This window comes from Betta splendens, chromosome 8 (assembly GCF_900634795.4).
Source record: "Betta splendens chromosome 8, fBetSpl5.4, whole genome shotgun sequence".
Taxonomy (NCBI): Eukaryota; Metazoa; Chordata; class Actinopteri; order Anabantiformes; family Osphronemidae; genus Betta; species Betta splendens.
Window position 1 is genome coordinate 8,545,568 of NC_040888.2, and position 15,772 is coordinate 8,561,339.

A 15,772-nucleotide genomic window follows, 5' to 3' on the forward strand; every position below is an offset into this window, starting at 1 on the left:
TAGTGGTCAGTTGCAGTTTGACATCATAGCTGATAAACTTAAATCAAAAGTACAGAAACCTGTCAGACGGTGCAAATCTTCATGTCACATTAAACTCAGTAGAATAAAAACATTTTTTTAATGTGGCTAATAGAACTTGATAATCATGTACTGACCTGCTGAATTTCTTTTGTTTGTAAATGATTTGTTATGATTCAATATAAACATAAAAACATACTTGGTATGTGCTCCGTCTTACTAGTGTGGAATATTAAATATTTTTTATTTGCCTTGATTTTTTCTAGGATTCCTGCCCACGGTTGCTCTCATTTACCAGTTTAGTATTTCAGCCTTTGTGTTGATTTATCCAGATGTAGTTTAACCCAATCAGATTAAATTAGGCCTCCTCGACCAGTAATCCGCTTTAAACACCAGTCTTGGATGCACAGTATGTGCTGATGCAGATGTGTGGTTGTATACTGATTGGGTCAAATATTAAAAATAAATTCTATATTATTGGATTAAGTGCATCCTTAAAATAACATTTAACTTTCAATAAGAAGCCTCTTTTACCTGTCTCTTGCTCTCTACCTAAATAAATACCACTGCAGTACCTGGGTCCCATCTGCTCCTTTCCCTGCTGATTTGATGTCCTACTTTAGACTCCTATGACTATATCTTGTCTCCGTCATTGTCTGCTTGTTGCAGATGCAATTCTATACTGATATGGTATTTCAGGAGGACATGCAGAGGCGGGGAGCTTATAATGTGACAGTCTGATTTGATTGAAAACATAGTAAATCCCACACTGGCCCAGCCATTCAATCTCACATCATTACAGACACACTACCGTCCCATAAACCCACTTCTTAATCCCAAAGCCTTTTTATTTTGTGGTCAGTGTGCCACCCATCACCACAAATCCCCCTTTGCCTCCCTCTTACTCTCCCCCATCCCCCTCTGTGTGTGTGTGTGTGTGTGTGTGTGTGTGTGTGTGTGTGTGTGTGTGTGTGTGTGTGTGTGTGTGTGTGTGTGTGTGTGTGTGTGTGCAGAGATGATTGTGAGAGTTAAGGCACAGCTGGGGCATATTTGTCAATGCACTGGCATGAGCCGGCTATACCTGGACAAGGTCGAGCAAACGCCCCAGCAACACTGTGGTTCTGTGTGAGTCCCCTCATAATACAGGACATTAAGGATTTGGATTCTACTTTTGGGGCGAGCTCAGATCCATTCCTGGAGAGACAGGGAGCTCACCAACGCAGTGCAGCTATAAGAACTGTGACAGCCGAGGAGAGGATGCCAGGGCACAGAAGAAGAGGAGGAAAACCTTCTGTTTGCGGATCATCTAAAAAAGAGCTGGATGTGTTTTTGTTTATTTTCTGAGCAATTTTCCTCATACAGTTCATTTATTCTTTTATAAGTTTTTTTCTTCCTTCTTTTCTTAAACGCGTCATAAACTCCAGACGCCTGAGGAAGGGATGCAACACAATCTTACCCCCACTGGGCTCAGAGCTTCCCACCAGCCAGTCATCTTTGCCATTTCTCACACAGAAGCCGCGTCGCTACATGACAGTCATGTAAATATAAATCAATTTTAAGGATATAAAAGACGAATTGCGCGCCCTCGCCGAAGCGCAGCATCAGCACCAGCCTCCGGTGCGCGTCCCCGCCCCGGTGAAGGCTGCCCAAGATCCCGGCAAGAGGAGTTGGAGCCGCGCGAGTTAAAGTTGGGCTAAAAGGGGGGCGAGAGGATGCTGCAGAAGGATCCACGATCTAATTAACATAAACCACACGGAGAAACGTGCCCTAAGTGAAGGATGACTTGCAAAATACTGAGCATATGCCTCTTGTTTTTGGGTTTTCAACATTGCTCATCACGTAAGTGAAAGAACAGCAGTTATTCATCTATTACCGGGTGGCTACTAGAATTGAATCATAACCGCATATTTTAAGGTCAATGTCCACATGGATTATTTGCACATCGCTTAGCTTGTGATCATTTGGGTAAAAAGTTGCAGGTTAACGATCGGTAATAAGTGGAAAATACCACTGGAGGGCAAATCGCTGTTTTTTGAAGGGCAAGGACCATTGCGATGACGCCAGGCGTATTCCTTTGCAGATTATTAGATAATATGTTCTGGTTAATGCGCATTCAATCAAATTTGCTTTTCGGGACCATAGAAAAGTGCAACAAGAAGCCGCGTAGGTCCTGCGGAAGGTGCGCACGCTGGTCCCCGTCGCGCTGGACTGTCTGCATTGCGGCGCTTTCTCTCGGCCAAGCACGCAAGTTTCTGCGCCGCATGGCTTCAGTTTGCGGCTTAACGACAAAGCGCGACCGCTCCAGGGCGATCCGTGCTGTTTTATCACAGTCCAAGCTCCGGTTTCCGTTGATGGCGTATGTCGCTGCTGAAAAATCCGCAAAGCACATTCTGCAAGTGGCGACTGGACGAGCAGGGCTCCGCGTCCTGAGCGGGACCAGCCCACTGCAGTAGTTTTTTTTGGGGAAGCCTGCGTTTCGGTCACCTGTCCACGAAGCACCGCGAGCCGCACAGCGTGAATTCACTGCGCTGTGAGATCGGGGAAGCGCGTGGTGCGGTGGGTTTAGGGTAAACGGCGATGGGGCGAATATTGGATATGGAACGAGAAGCCCTGCAGGTGATGTCAGTGCCAGAACGTCCTCAGACGATCTGAGTCGGTCACGCGCACTGAAAGGTGTAAACAGTGGGGGGTCTGTGATGTGAAATTATGGATGGTGCAAATTAGAGGGAATTACAATAACTGATAAATGCACAGTCTTCCTACATTTCTACCTATGAGCTCATCCTGTTAAGTTATAGAATGCTCTTTATTATTATCAGTACTACTAATGCTCTGTCGCATTGTGCTCCTGCTGTAATGCAAAGTGATATAAAGGATGAAAGCAAACACTGCACTGGTGGTGTGGAAGCTTAATTGAAGGGAAGTAGGCTTGGCTTTGCTTGCCCATACTTTGTGTGCATATCTGCTGTGTGCATGTGAGGAGTGGAGCGGTGCCAGATTAAAATAGAGCCTCAGATCCCAGTACACTGTGACCCAGCCAGGGTGGAGGCTCTGCAAGACGTGGGTGTGTCACCTCGAATTGGACCGATGTGATTTAAAAGCATACATGTCAGTCTGATGCTGTGGGCATTATGTCATTGTGAGCATCCGATGCTGCATTTGTAGGAGGGAAACTGAGTTGACAGCCTGTTTAATCTGAATGTCATGAATGTGGATTGGCAGAAGTTGGACACCACCCAATCGAGTGACACCATTTGCACAACATGCTTTACCGTTACAGCTCATATCTGCAGCTGTGTGGCGCCATGTTTTAAAATGAGCTGGTGCACATCTGCATTCAGTGGAGGTGGTCCACAGACACGGCTGTTGTCTGAAACCCTCAATGGCCACGCGTGGCCGGGCAGTGACAGGCGGAGGAGGCGCCTCTCTGCATACTGTATGGAGTGATGCGTCAGCTCTGAACCGCCGACCAGCAGTTACAGGCGAGTGATGATTCAGCAGGAGCGCCGTAGAGCCCCCCACAAGCCTTCAATGATGAATGAGGAGAGAGAGGGAGGGAGAGGAGAGAGAGGGAGGGAGAGGAGAGAGAGGGAGGAAAAAAGGGGGGGGGGGGGGCACGATCGCAACGAGGGGGAGGCAAAACCTGGGCACAGAAAGCTCGGCACAGCCTTCAGGTACGCCGAGGCTGCTGCGACATGACAACGCCCAGTGGTGGAGGTGGGGGGCAGTAAAAAATAGCAACATCATGATGAGCGAGAGCAGCCTGTGATGTAATGGGATGCAGCCAGTGCGCAGAGGGGCGGTTGGTGTTCAGCGTTGAGGTGGGGGGAAGATGGTGAGGCGTGTGCGATGGCGTCGGCGAAAGGACAGCGGCCTGGGTTCAACCGCTGCAGTCTGGGATGGAGTCAAACTCTCCTCCCAGTAGCACTAAATGAGGATTCAAGGCAAATCCATACGTCTTAGTGTTTTAGCAGGAAATGAGCTTTTGTTATTAAAGCTATTTAAGGAAAGCAAGGAAAAACAGCGTGCTGTGTTATTGACGATCTGGGTTCGGATGCGCAGACAAGGTCGCGTTTCCCTTGCTCAGCAGTTTCCTCCCGCCCCGACGAACGGCGTGCGACTCGACAGATTGAGCAAAATGACTCCCACAGACTTGAATTCTGAGTTCTACACAGAACGCTCTGCTCCGATGAGCTTAATCACCTTCACCTCCATCTTCAGACTCTACACAGAGCTGCAGTCATCCTGAGAGGATTGTACTTACAAAATAAGCTCTGACTATGTGAACCCCACTAGACGTTCGCCCTGGTGCATTAAATCTCTTCGGGTATTACAAAGCATACATAGGCACTAAAAGAAGACAGTGTTGCTCTTGCGCCTTCAGTTCGCCTTCGTTGCAGATTCATCCACGGCACTTACGCAGGCCAGATAAGACTGAGTTATGGTCAGTTGTAATAGCCCCTCGGCGCAGACGCGGCAGATGAGTGATGCCCTCATCAGTCCCGCAACAGTGTCGCTTTAACTTTGACTTTTCCTGCCCATGAATCTGCATCTGCAGGATATTACACAGCAATAAAGTGAGATCCAGGCACTGACAGGCAAAGCAAAGTGGGAACACAATTCCTTTCTTGGTCCACGCAAAACTCAGCATATTTATATATTTATTTGTGAATCCCTAAGGAGACTTGGTGCAGACACTTGACTCTAATTAATCACCCCTTGGTGATTTCTCATCAGGCTGTGCACCACTTCACTTGTATCACTTTTAAAGCCATGACTCACCTTGGTCTTTTCTGACTTATCACTGCAGGAGAATGTGTTGATCCTCTGGTCTCCAGCCTCTATGCCTCCTCTTTCCTGGCCTCCTCCAGATATAACTTTCTGTACTCAGCCAATTTTGCCAAATTGTACGGTAAGATATAGAAATTTTACACTTTCATCCATCCACCAGGAAAAGCATCACATTACAGTAACGGTCCTCTTTCGTCCCCTCAGGGAGCAGTGGTTGGTCCCCGTCCCCTAGGGACAGGCAGCCATGGCTACAGGTCAACCTGGGCAGGAAGTATCGATTGCTAGCCATTGCCACCCAAGGCACATTCAACTCATACGACTGGGTCACCAAGTACACTCTACTCTATGGAGACCGACCGGATTCCTGGACGCCGTACATCATGAAAGGAGGAAACTCTGTAGGTGTCAGTCCGCCAGCGCGGCTGGTTTAGGGATAGTGGGCGAAAACAGGGAAGAATCAAGGATTGTCTTTTCAATTTTGTTCTATTGTATTATTGTATTGTATTTTCGCTCACTGGCACTGAAACAAAGACAGAACTCATTATCTCACTCGCAACGCTGACAAAGCTAATCTCATCATCGGTTCATCTCCAGTCGCTTATTAAGTCATTCACGCCGTCCTTCTCGTGTCAATGTATTTGCAGACGCTGCCTGGGAACTGGAATTATTATCAGATCAAGAGGAACGTCTTCCATTACGCCTTCACCGCTAAACACATTCGTCTGCTGCCCCTCGCATGGAACACGGAGAACGGAGGGAAGATCGGAGTGAGGCTGGAGCTTTTTGGATGCCCTTATGGTAAAAATGACTGACGGATGCCACAGGATTTGTTACGCCTGATACAGATTCAGGGGCATTTTACAATCCTAGCACTTACTCATATTTGATAATCCCTAAATGCTCAATAAATACGTCTTATCTGAAACAACATTAAATCCTTTGTAGCACACCCTGATTACATTCATACATTTAGCTCTATCTTGCAGATTCCTATGTGCTACAGTACAATGGCGACGACTCGGTCGTCTACATGTACCCAGGGAAAAGGTCTCGCACGCTGCAGGACCACATCGCCATCAACTTCAAGACACTGGAGCAGGACGGCCTGCTTCTGCACAGCGAGGGGATCCAAGGAGACGTCTTCACCCTGGAGCTGAAGAAGGGCCGACTGTACCTGTACATCAGCCTGGGTACAGGCTGTTATCATACACACACACACACACACACACACACACACACACACACACACACACACACACACACACACACACACACACACACACACACACACACACACACACACACACACACTCACACACACAGAGCGGAGCAGGAGTGGGCGGCGAAATCAATAAAGAGGAAAGCTTTTAGGTTGAAAATGATAGAAGGGATTTCTTTGTGGACTTAAACTACTTGACAATTACATCCACCTGAGGAGGAGCATGTTACAGTATATATTCACCTTTTTGTTTTGATCATTTTTTATTTCTTTATTTCCCAGGAAGCAGTGTCGTGCACCAAGTCAACGGTCGCACTACTTTGACGGCTGGCAGCCTCCTTGACGACCTGCACTGGCACTATGTCACCATTAAGCGCTATGGGAGACAGGTGAACTTCACTGTGGACAGCCACACAGTCACAGCCATCTGTAATGGAGACTTCACACACCTTGACCTCGATACACAGGTACATTCTATTCCTCTAGAAATCCACCAACCACACAGGGATTACAGTTCTGGCTGAATGAGGACGACTGTCTCTATGCACCTCTCAGATGTACGTAGGAGGAGTGATAGAGCCAAACCTGCCTCACCTTCCCACTACACCTAATTTCCGAGGCTGCCTGGAGAATGTGTTCATCAATGGCATAAACATTATTGACAAGGCTCAAAGAGAAGATGACGAAATCCGCATACCTCGAAAGGTTGGGCTAGTCTGCTAACAACTGTCTTGTAGTATTACTTTCTTATTATTTTCTTTGTGTTTCATAATATCTCGTTCCTCCTTCCAGAAAAAGATGCATTACGCTTGCCGTGACATCCTCCTCAAACCAATGACCTTTGCCGGGCCCAACAACTACCTCCAGGTGCCTGGCTTCTTCAGGAGGCCTCGTATGTTTGTCAAGTTCAAGTTCCGCTCCTGGGACTACACGGGCCTGCTCATGTTCACGCGGTTCGCCGACGACCTGGGCGCCCTCGAGCTGGGTCTGAGCGAGGGCCAGATTAACGTCACTATATTCCAGCCGGGAAAGAAGAAGCTCCAGTTTGCAGCAGGTTGGAACATTCAGGCTTTGGAGCACGCAGGACTGTACTGTACCGCTCATCCAGTAGACATCAGCAGCTGTTTAAGTAAAACCACTTCACCAGACGCCTCTCCAATCTCTAGGATACCGGCTCAATGATGGATACTGGCACACAGTGGATCTGGCAGCCAGAGACAACCTGCTGACGCTCACCATTGATGAAGAAGAGGGCTCTCCGCTGAAGATCACCAACCCCTTCACCATTCGGACCGGGGACCGCTACTTCTTTGGAGGTGTGGTGGAGACTCACACATCTGCACGCCTATGTTGTGAATCTATACTGTTCCGCTCATACGTTTGAGTTCCTGCATTCAGGTTGTCCAAAGACTAATAACACCATAAGGAAGTGTGAGACCAAGCTGAACCACTTCCACGGTTGCATGCAGCACATCTTTATAGACAACGAACAACTTGATATCGACATTATTCTGCAAAGACAGTGGGGACGCTACGCTGAGCTGCTGTTAGGCACCTGTGGCATCACTGACAGGTACAGTAGGGCCCAGTGCACATTTGGCGGCCATGGTCATACATTTATGCAACCCATTGGAGTCTTTTCTTTACAGATGTACTCCAAACCCATGTGAGCACGAAGGAAGATGCATCCAGTCCTGGGACGACTTCATCTGTGTCTGTGAGAACACAGGCTATAAAGGAGAAGTGTGTCACATGTGTGAGTGTTGTAGCATGTAATTGTTCATCTTGGTCGGTGTTATGTTTCTGTCTGATGGAATAATACTTTGCACATTTCCTGAACAGCGGTTTATAAAGAGTCATGTGAGGCCTACCGCCTCAGCGGCAAGTACTGGTCGGGAAACTATACCATCGATCCGGATCTGAGTGGACCCCTGAAACCATTTGAGGTGTACTGCAAAATGAAGTGTAAGCAAACGCCGTCACTTGCCTCATCAGCAATATGTTCAGTATTTACTACATGCAATATGGGTTTTTACTGAAAAGCTTCATGTGGAGAAACTATTTAGGACTTTAAAATATACACCCAACATTATTCCAACTTATAACACCTCACACTTCTTCAGCCTATAAAGCGTGGACAGTAATAATGCACGACCGTGTGGAAGGCACCAAAGTGAGTGGGAGTTCGATAGACCAGCCATACATCGGCAGTGTCAACTACTGGAACGCCTCCTGGGATGAAGTTACTGCTCTGGCCAACATCTCCATGTACTGTGAGCAGTGGATCGACTACTCGTGCTATAAGTCTCGTCTGCTCAACACCCCCAGTGAGTGGGATTCCTCATAACACCGCACTGGTAAATAGATAAGAATGAAAAGACATTTATTTTTACCCAACAGATGGGAGGCCTTTTGGTTTCTGGATTGGCCGCAACAACGAGTCTCATTATTACTGGGGTGGAACGTTCAGAGAAGTCCACAAGTGCGGCTGTTACATTAACCAAACCTGCGTCGACCCCAAGTTTCAGTGCAACTGTGATGCAGACTATAGGCAATGGTGAGAAGAAGCTACACTGGACAGATTCTGCATTTGACCCTGATATTGGAGTTGTAACATCCCAATTGTGGATTTTTAGGTACAATGATAAAGGCTACCTGGACTTCAGAGACCATCTGCCTGTGAGAAAGGTGGTGGTCGGTGACACCAACAGGACCGGCTCCGAAGCACGCTTCACCGTCGGACCCCTCCGCTGCCATGGCGACAGTGAGTTTTAACATATGTGATGGGGTCCAAAGTTCTGAATTTTTGGTTCCCTCTGCAGTCGTGTATTAATGTTCAGAGTTGCTGTGGGGTGGCTTGAATAACCCAGCCCATCAACAGCAGCTTCAGAACAGATTCTTATACAGTACTTCACTTTTCTACAGGAAACATCTGGAACACCATAGCATTCACCAAACCCACCTACATAACCTTCCCCACCTTCAGGCCTGGCTCCAGTGCAGACATCTCCTTTCACTTCAAAACCTATCGTGACCATGGCGTTTTCTTGGAGAACTCGGATGACCAGCTCCGGAACTTCATTCGATTAGAGCTCAACAGTGAGTTGGCCCAACTGTCTCTCTGTTAGCGTGGGCCTTTTCATCATTTGTCAGAGAGTTGCTTTGGAGTTTTGCAATTATCTCCCCCTCCTGCTTTTCTCCTCCCAGCCACCCATAATCTGGTGTTTGTGTTCATGGTTGGTGACGGGATTCTTAACGTGACCCTACGCTCTCCCGTGCCGCTCAATGACAACGAGTGGCACTTTGTTCAGGCCGAGATTAACGTGAAACTGGCTCGCATCAAGGTTGATTATCAACCTTGGGCTGTGACCCGGTTCCCAGGTCAAACCTTTGTCACCATGCAGTTTACTCATCCTATACTAGTAGGTAGGTTGACCCTGGACATTTAGAAATCTTGGTTCATCACTAAAGACAATGTGTAAGCATTAATTGTTGCTTGCATTAGGTGCAGCCAACCGGACCCTGAGACCTTTCTTGGGGTGTCTCCGAGGACTGCGGATGAACGGCGTGCCTATTGACCTAGAGTCTAAAGTCAATGAGGAGCAGGGTATAAGGAGAAACTGTACTGGGCAGTGTCTCAATGCTACCATACCGTGCAGAAACAGCGGCCAGTGCATTGAGGGCTACGCGGCCTACACCTGTGACTGTAACAACACAGCCTTCGATGGTTTCTACTGTCATAAAGGTGAGTTCAGACTGAATGCAGTGCACAGACACCAAATATCTTGTCTAAATCTGTGATGCTCTTTTCTAAGACATCGGCGCCTACTTTGAAATTGGCTCATGGCTGCGGTACAACATAAAGAAGAAGCCTGTGTCCGACGAGGCGATGTGGGCCACCTGGGTTGACCCGCATTACGACAACTTCAGCCTCGGCTACAACGACACGGCGGACGACATTGAGTTCAGCTTCAGCACTGTCCACACGCCGGCGGTGTTGCTCTACATCAGCTCCTTTGTCCAGGACTACATCGCTGTCATCCTCAAGAATGATGGTACAATAGGCGAGGATACTTTATTGAAGGAAAAAAAATAGACCACGTTCCTGCTAACTTCTCTTTACTCTCACAGGCAGCGTGGATTTGCGGTATAAGCTGGGACTCATAACCCACAAGTACGAGCTGACGCGTAGGAACCTTGCGGATGGTTACCCCCACTACGTCAACATAACCAGACACAACAGAACCATCAAAACACAGGTCCATGCTTACGCCACACTTTTTGAGTCACTATGGGTTCTCCTTTTAAGAGCTCCATGACACATTTGAAACTGCCTGCAGGTGGATTACATGGAGCCCATTGTTGAAAAGATAACGCTGGTGGAGGATGCCAGGTTTGACTCACCCAAGTCAATGTTTCTGGGCAGAGTAATGGGTAACTATGACCCCTTTACATTTCAAATTTGTGGATTAGGTTTGTTTTTACATGCTTGTATCTTCTCCCTCAGAGGTTGGTGACATAGACTATGAGATCCAGAGACACAACGCTCCAGGCTTCATAGGCTGCATATCAGGAGTGAGGTACAACATCTACGCCCCGTTGAAGGCTCTGTTTCGACCCAATGAAACAGAACCTCCGGTGACAACACAAGGCTACGTCTCCGAGTCCAACTGCGGTGCCTTCCCGCCTGTGCTGGGCTACGTACCGTGGGAGGTGGACCCCTGGTTTACTGGCATAGGTGAGGTTATATTAACAGTGTTTGTTTCTTTGTATAAGCAAAATATAATTTTCTCTTTATCCCCAAAACAACTGTTTATCTGTGTCTTACAGAGTATTTTTATATCCATGATGACCTGGGTCTATTTTGGATAACAGGTAGGATTAAGAAAAACATATCTCTTGCATTTTATTCAGTCTCAACCCTTGCATGTCTATTATTTCTGCTATATATTTGCTGCATTTGAAATACGACCAAGCAGTCTGACATTTTGCAGTTTATTTAAACCTCCGATTCTCGTTTCTGCTCCACTCGCCGTTTCCCTGCTGTCCCACATGACACAAATCCACCATTTAAAAATCTATTTACTTTCTTCCTAAAATCCTCTCATCCAAAATTAGAGTAGGTTTGTCAGATTCTACTGTGGGCTTTTGAGTATTTAGTCAAGCGCCCTGCTTTCAGGCTAAAGTGTTTTTACATGTGGGACAAATCAGAAAAAAGAGAAGCATTTGTATTTTATTGATGGTTATATTTAGTGGCGATAACAAAGGCAGTATAATTTTACAATACAATTGGTATTTTTATTTTGTCTATTTAATCTATTTAAACACTTTATTTTAAGCAGACATTTCCGGGGGGGACAGAATAGTCTGCACCACAGTGTTGCAGATTACAGAAATGCAGTGCAGATTCCCCTGTTGAGCCGAAGAGGCTGTAGCTTGAGGATTTATCTGCAGCACAGCACAGCGTCTCCCTGCTCCAGCCCCTGTCTGAGACCTTTACCGGATCAGCTATATTTAGTCTGCATGGGCCCGGATTACTGCTCATCATTGATAGACGCCGCAGCTTAATAGATCATTCAGCTCCAGAGATATTATGCTAATGCAGGAAATCAGCATGTCATTAAAGATTAGTGCACCGTTCGGGCATCACAGCAATGGACCCCGTTGGTTATCAGACATCGTCCTCGTCTAATATACGGCACAGGATGAAAAATTATGCCTCTTGTTTAAAAGGTAGCTGATAATATTGAACAGTCTGTTTTTCTAACGCACAAATCTGTGATACTTAAGGAGCATATGGTCAGTTTACTGCTTCAGTTCTTCCCTAAGCAGGTCAATTGTTAGGTGTATATGCTTCCTAGAAAAATACTGTAGTAGCAGCATCAACCGCATTGATCCATTCTCTTATACCCACTGAGAGGATAGACCCGAGGGGATGGGGCCTGAACTAAGAGAACCATTAGCTGAAGCAGTAGCCTGAATTACTGGGCCATCTTGTTGCAAGCAATAACAGTTCTGGTTGTACCAAGACCCAGAGGTGGTGGTTGAGTCATTTGCTAGAAATAGCTTCAAGGCAGGGATGGGTGGGTGAGGGCTTTCCTGTCCCAGGCTCCAACTCAAAAGCTCATCTAGGCCTATGTCACGCTCACGCCACTCTGTTCATGGTGCGTCACGGACCAAAACAAATCATATCCTATGCAGCTCTAAACACGAAGCCATCTACAAGCCAGTCTACTGTGTCTGTGTTTATGTAATGAGAGCGAGAAAAGACAGGAACCATGTCACTGGTGGCTGGATGTTATTAAAGAGGCACAGAGTGCAAACACACAGTAGAAGCTGCAGACATGAGCCACAGGAGACATGTTGGGATTCACAGCGTGTAGACAGTATGTGCATGTCTGACTTTAAAATGAGAGGAAAGTAATAATGCACTGCGATTATACTGTTGTCGTTATAGCTGTGTTTTACAGATAGAGCAGCTTTGAACTAAGTCAACATTCATTGTATAGCATTTATGATCAACTGTGACCTCTAGTAGCAGAGTGAGCTACCATCTACAGCATTTAACCTCCTTTCCTCAAATGTTCTCCTCTTTCTCCTTCAGTCATCGTCCTCCTGGCGCTGCTGCTGCTCTTCTTCGGCCTGTACAGCATCTACGTCTACGCGTATCAGCAGAAGGGCAGCTATCTCACCAACGAGCCCAAGAACCTGGAGTCTCCCAGCAGCTCCAGGCCGCTGACCGAAACCCTGCGGAGAGAAAAAAAGAACCTCCCGGAAATTGAAGAGGAATTCAGGAGTGACTAGCATCACAGGACCTGTGGGAGGCGGGTTGGGTTTCGACTGGGGACAGGGGAGCGGGAAATAGCACTTACAACAACCATAGATACCTGTTTTAGGTTTTCTAATTATTTTATTTTATTTATTTCAACTTTCCTCGGTTGAGTGGGATCTGATGCCTGGTGCTCCACATTGTCCGTATCTCGGCGAGTTCGACGTTCAAATCAAGCCCCGCGTTGCGTGAGCAGCCAGCAAGTCTCACACTGTGTCACAGGGTGAAAAACTGAAGTGCCTCATCTGAGCAAGCTTGACCCCAGTTGACCACGCTAGCTTATTCAGATCGGGTTCGAGTCGGACACTGGCAGGAAAGGATTTCAAAGAATGTTTTACTGCAGCTCACACATCAGAATTAAATAAACTGTATTGATTTTCTGAGCCATTTTTAAAACCTGCTAAAACCGTCGTCATCTCACTTTGTCAGTTTATCGTATCTAGGATCTATAGTTTGATTAAAATCGACCATGGGGTTATTTTTGACATAGCTCACACACATACGGGGTTCGAGCACATCTGAGAGCTTGTTTTTGTACGGAAGTGATGAGTGCACAACACTTGAGCATGGAGCTTTAAAATGTGAGATGATACATACTGTAAGGATTGTAAAGGGTATATACTGTACGCTTATGTTTATATTTCAGCCTATAACAGTGCATTAGCCATACACAACAGCACAGGCTGGCAGCAGATATACAGTAGGAGCTTTGCCAATTCCAGGATTCTCACATTCATAAGTGTAGAAGTCAAAATCAATTCAGTGAGATGATGGCTCACATGGACAGAGTGACCTTGAAGACCTTTCCCCGAGTTCTCCTTCCTTTGGGTCGTGTGGTTGCTCATGTTGTTGTCAAGCTGCCAATAGCTCGGTGCTACAAAAATGTTTGACTTGTCGGACATCTCTAACAAGAGCCAGTCTTCTTCATCCTTTCAGTTTCCAGCATTTCCAGGAACTAGCTGCTCCCTGCGGCCGTGCGGCGAGGCGTAGATACGAACACACACAAGTGCACACGCGACCACATACACACAGAGGACCACAAGAGCGAGTTTTACTTCCGTTCGAGTTTGTTTTTTAAGCTGTAGGACAGTTGATCGTGCTGTCATCGCTGCTGCTGCTGCTGCTGCTGCTATGTGTTTAGTTGCTCTCCTTCTCCAGCGGAAGGACATCTGATTGGATGCGTGGCGCAGCCAAAAGCTTAGGCCTGCAACTCTCACCCATACTAGAACACTATTGCATATGTGAAGAAAATAGCAGAATGCCACACATCAGCTATGCATATACAGTATAGAGCATGAGCGCACTTTGCAGTAACATGCAATAATATGAGCTTATATCGGCCACCAGTGATGTTGATGTCTCAGTTTAGTTTGCAAATAGGATGTAATGACTGTATACGTAAAAACTGTGTTAGGCAACGTTTTGAATCTTATTGTTTATGCAAATCGAGTTGATGGAGTGATCTGAATGTAAAACCTCTGACTCTGTAATGTACTACCAGACGCTACAGTAGAGAGAGCTGCTCTCATGCTTCCATTGTAAGCTGCTTGGCACTGAAAGTCAAATTACTCATGGTAGTTTTTTTTGTAGAATGCTCAGGATAAAGAAAGTACAGTACCTGCTCTCTGTGTAGTACAACTCCAAAGGTAACTTTGTCGGTTTCTTCCTTTACAGACGTGCAGGACTGTGCGAATTTGTACTGTACATTGACAGGTTGTACAGTAGATGTAAAAAAAAATGCATAAACTGTAAAGGCGCGACTTGTTACTACTATACGAAATATGTACAGATTCAAAGCTGACGTTTAGAAGCTATATTTTTGAGAATGTTCAGTGAAGATGAATGATCCTGAAGAATGAACAGAGCAGAGCGGTTTGGTTGTGTTGTTCCACAGACAATCACCAGTCAAAGTCCATATTATACTGTATACAGCTCCTCCTGAGGGTTTGTCAACTATCTAACCTTCCATTACTCTATTTAGGCGCAAATGTGACTTTAAACATTATTATATTTTCATGCAAGTCATGAAACTAAATGAAGGATCCAAATATTTCTCAGATTACAAGGATCTCAGTGACATCTCTTTCATATGGGGTTCCTTTACTCAGTTTTGTGGATTTGCATGAAAATCAGATCACACATTAAGTCATATTTGTGCAGAACTAGAGTAAATATGTAGAGAAACATTTAGCTTTTTATTGTCACTTTCTAGCAACTCACTTGTTATTTGTGTAGCGTGGTCCCTGGAGCGTGTGCATGTGTGATTGACTGGGAGCAAAGGAGGAGGTGCTGTATTTGTAGTTTGTCCGGACAGCCGCTACTTCAGTATGAAACAATAAGTCATAATAAAAGTCACCATGTGCATCGATATCAGCTGTCCAACTCACTTGTGCGTCGGTGAAGCGTGACTGGAAGTTAGAGGTTTAATGCGACCCGACTACATGCACTGGAGCCAATGCTGTGGTCCAGCAGAGGGAGTAGACGAGCAAGACGCTGTTGGCTCAGACAGGATGTGTGATGAGTTCACATCATGTACTGGAGGTGCTACGAATGCTGGTTCACTTCAGCTGATAGGGAAACACACAGTATGTGATAGTTAATTCACCACAATGTCAATCTAGTGAAGTCAAGGACCAGAGTGAAGAGCAGGCAGGTTGGTTAAGACTCCACTACACCATCAATCTGTATCCTTCTGCAAGATGTACCAGAAATATCAACAGCTGTGTTTGTGATCACACTGAAACTTAGGATATTCTTTGTTCTTCGATGAGCTTGACTTTTGTTTTGTTACTACTTCCACTGTAAATGACCATTACTGTGTTTAAAAAAAGGCACAGCCAAACTGTCACCTCAATAAAAGAAGCTTGAAATAAACGTGTTTGTGTGATTTCGGATCTAACACACAGAGACGCACA

The 15,772-nt window shown here is 46.1% G+C and overlaps 1 protein-coding gene across 1 annotated transcript; it reads left to right on the top strand.

Annotated features, from left to right (window-relative positions):
* Positions 1 to 1,136: 1,136 nt before the first annotated feature.
* cntnap1 (contactin associated protein 1) lies at positions 1,137 to 15,731 on the top strand. Its single transcript, XM_029157778.3, has 24 exons — positions 1,137 to 1,857; positions 4,829 to 4,930; positions 5,014 to 5,207; positions 5,454 to 5,607; positions 5,796 to 5,999; positions 6,311 to 6,495; positions 6,584 to 6,733; positions 6,821 to 7,082; positions 7,195 to 7,344; positions 7,427 to 7,601; positions 7,678 to 7,784; positions 7,871 to 7,993; positions 8,152 to 8,355; positions 8,429 to 8,585; positions 8,665 to 8,792; positions 8,954 to 9,127; positions 9,236 to 9,454; positions 9,534 to 9,773; positions 9,844 to 10,083; positions 10,160 to 10,287; positions 10,369 to 10,462; positions 10,536 to 10,766; positions 10,859 to 10,903; positions 12,633 to 15,731. Exons 1-24 carry the CDS (start codon positions 1,797 to 1,799, stop codon positions 12,830 to 12,832), a joined length of 3,927 nt encoding a protein of 1,308 aa, XP_029013611.1. The 5' UTR covers positions 1,137 to 1,796; the 3' UTR covers positions 12,833 to 15,731.
* The last annotated feature ends 41 nt before the right edge of the window (positions 15,732 to 15,772 follow it).

Bases quoted from the DNA above. Each gene is read 5' to 3' on its own strand.
- cntnap1 (XM_029157778.3), top strand. From the start codon at position 1,797: ATGACTTGCAAAATACTGAGCATATGCCTCTTGTTTTTGGGTTTTCAA. The intron at 9,774-9,843 runs GTGAGTTCAGAC...CTCTTTTCTAAG, and splicing joins TGGTTTCTACTGTCATAAAG to ACATCGGCGCCTACTTTGAA. The intron at 10,767-10,858 runs GTGAGGTTATAT...TGTGTCTTACAG, and splicing joins CCCCTGGTTTACTGGCATAG to AGTATTTTTATATCCATGAT.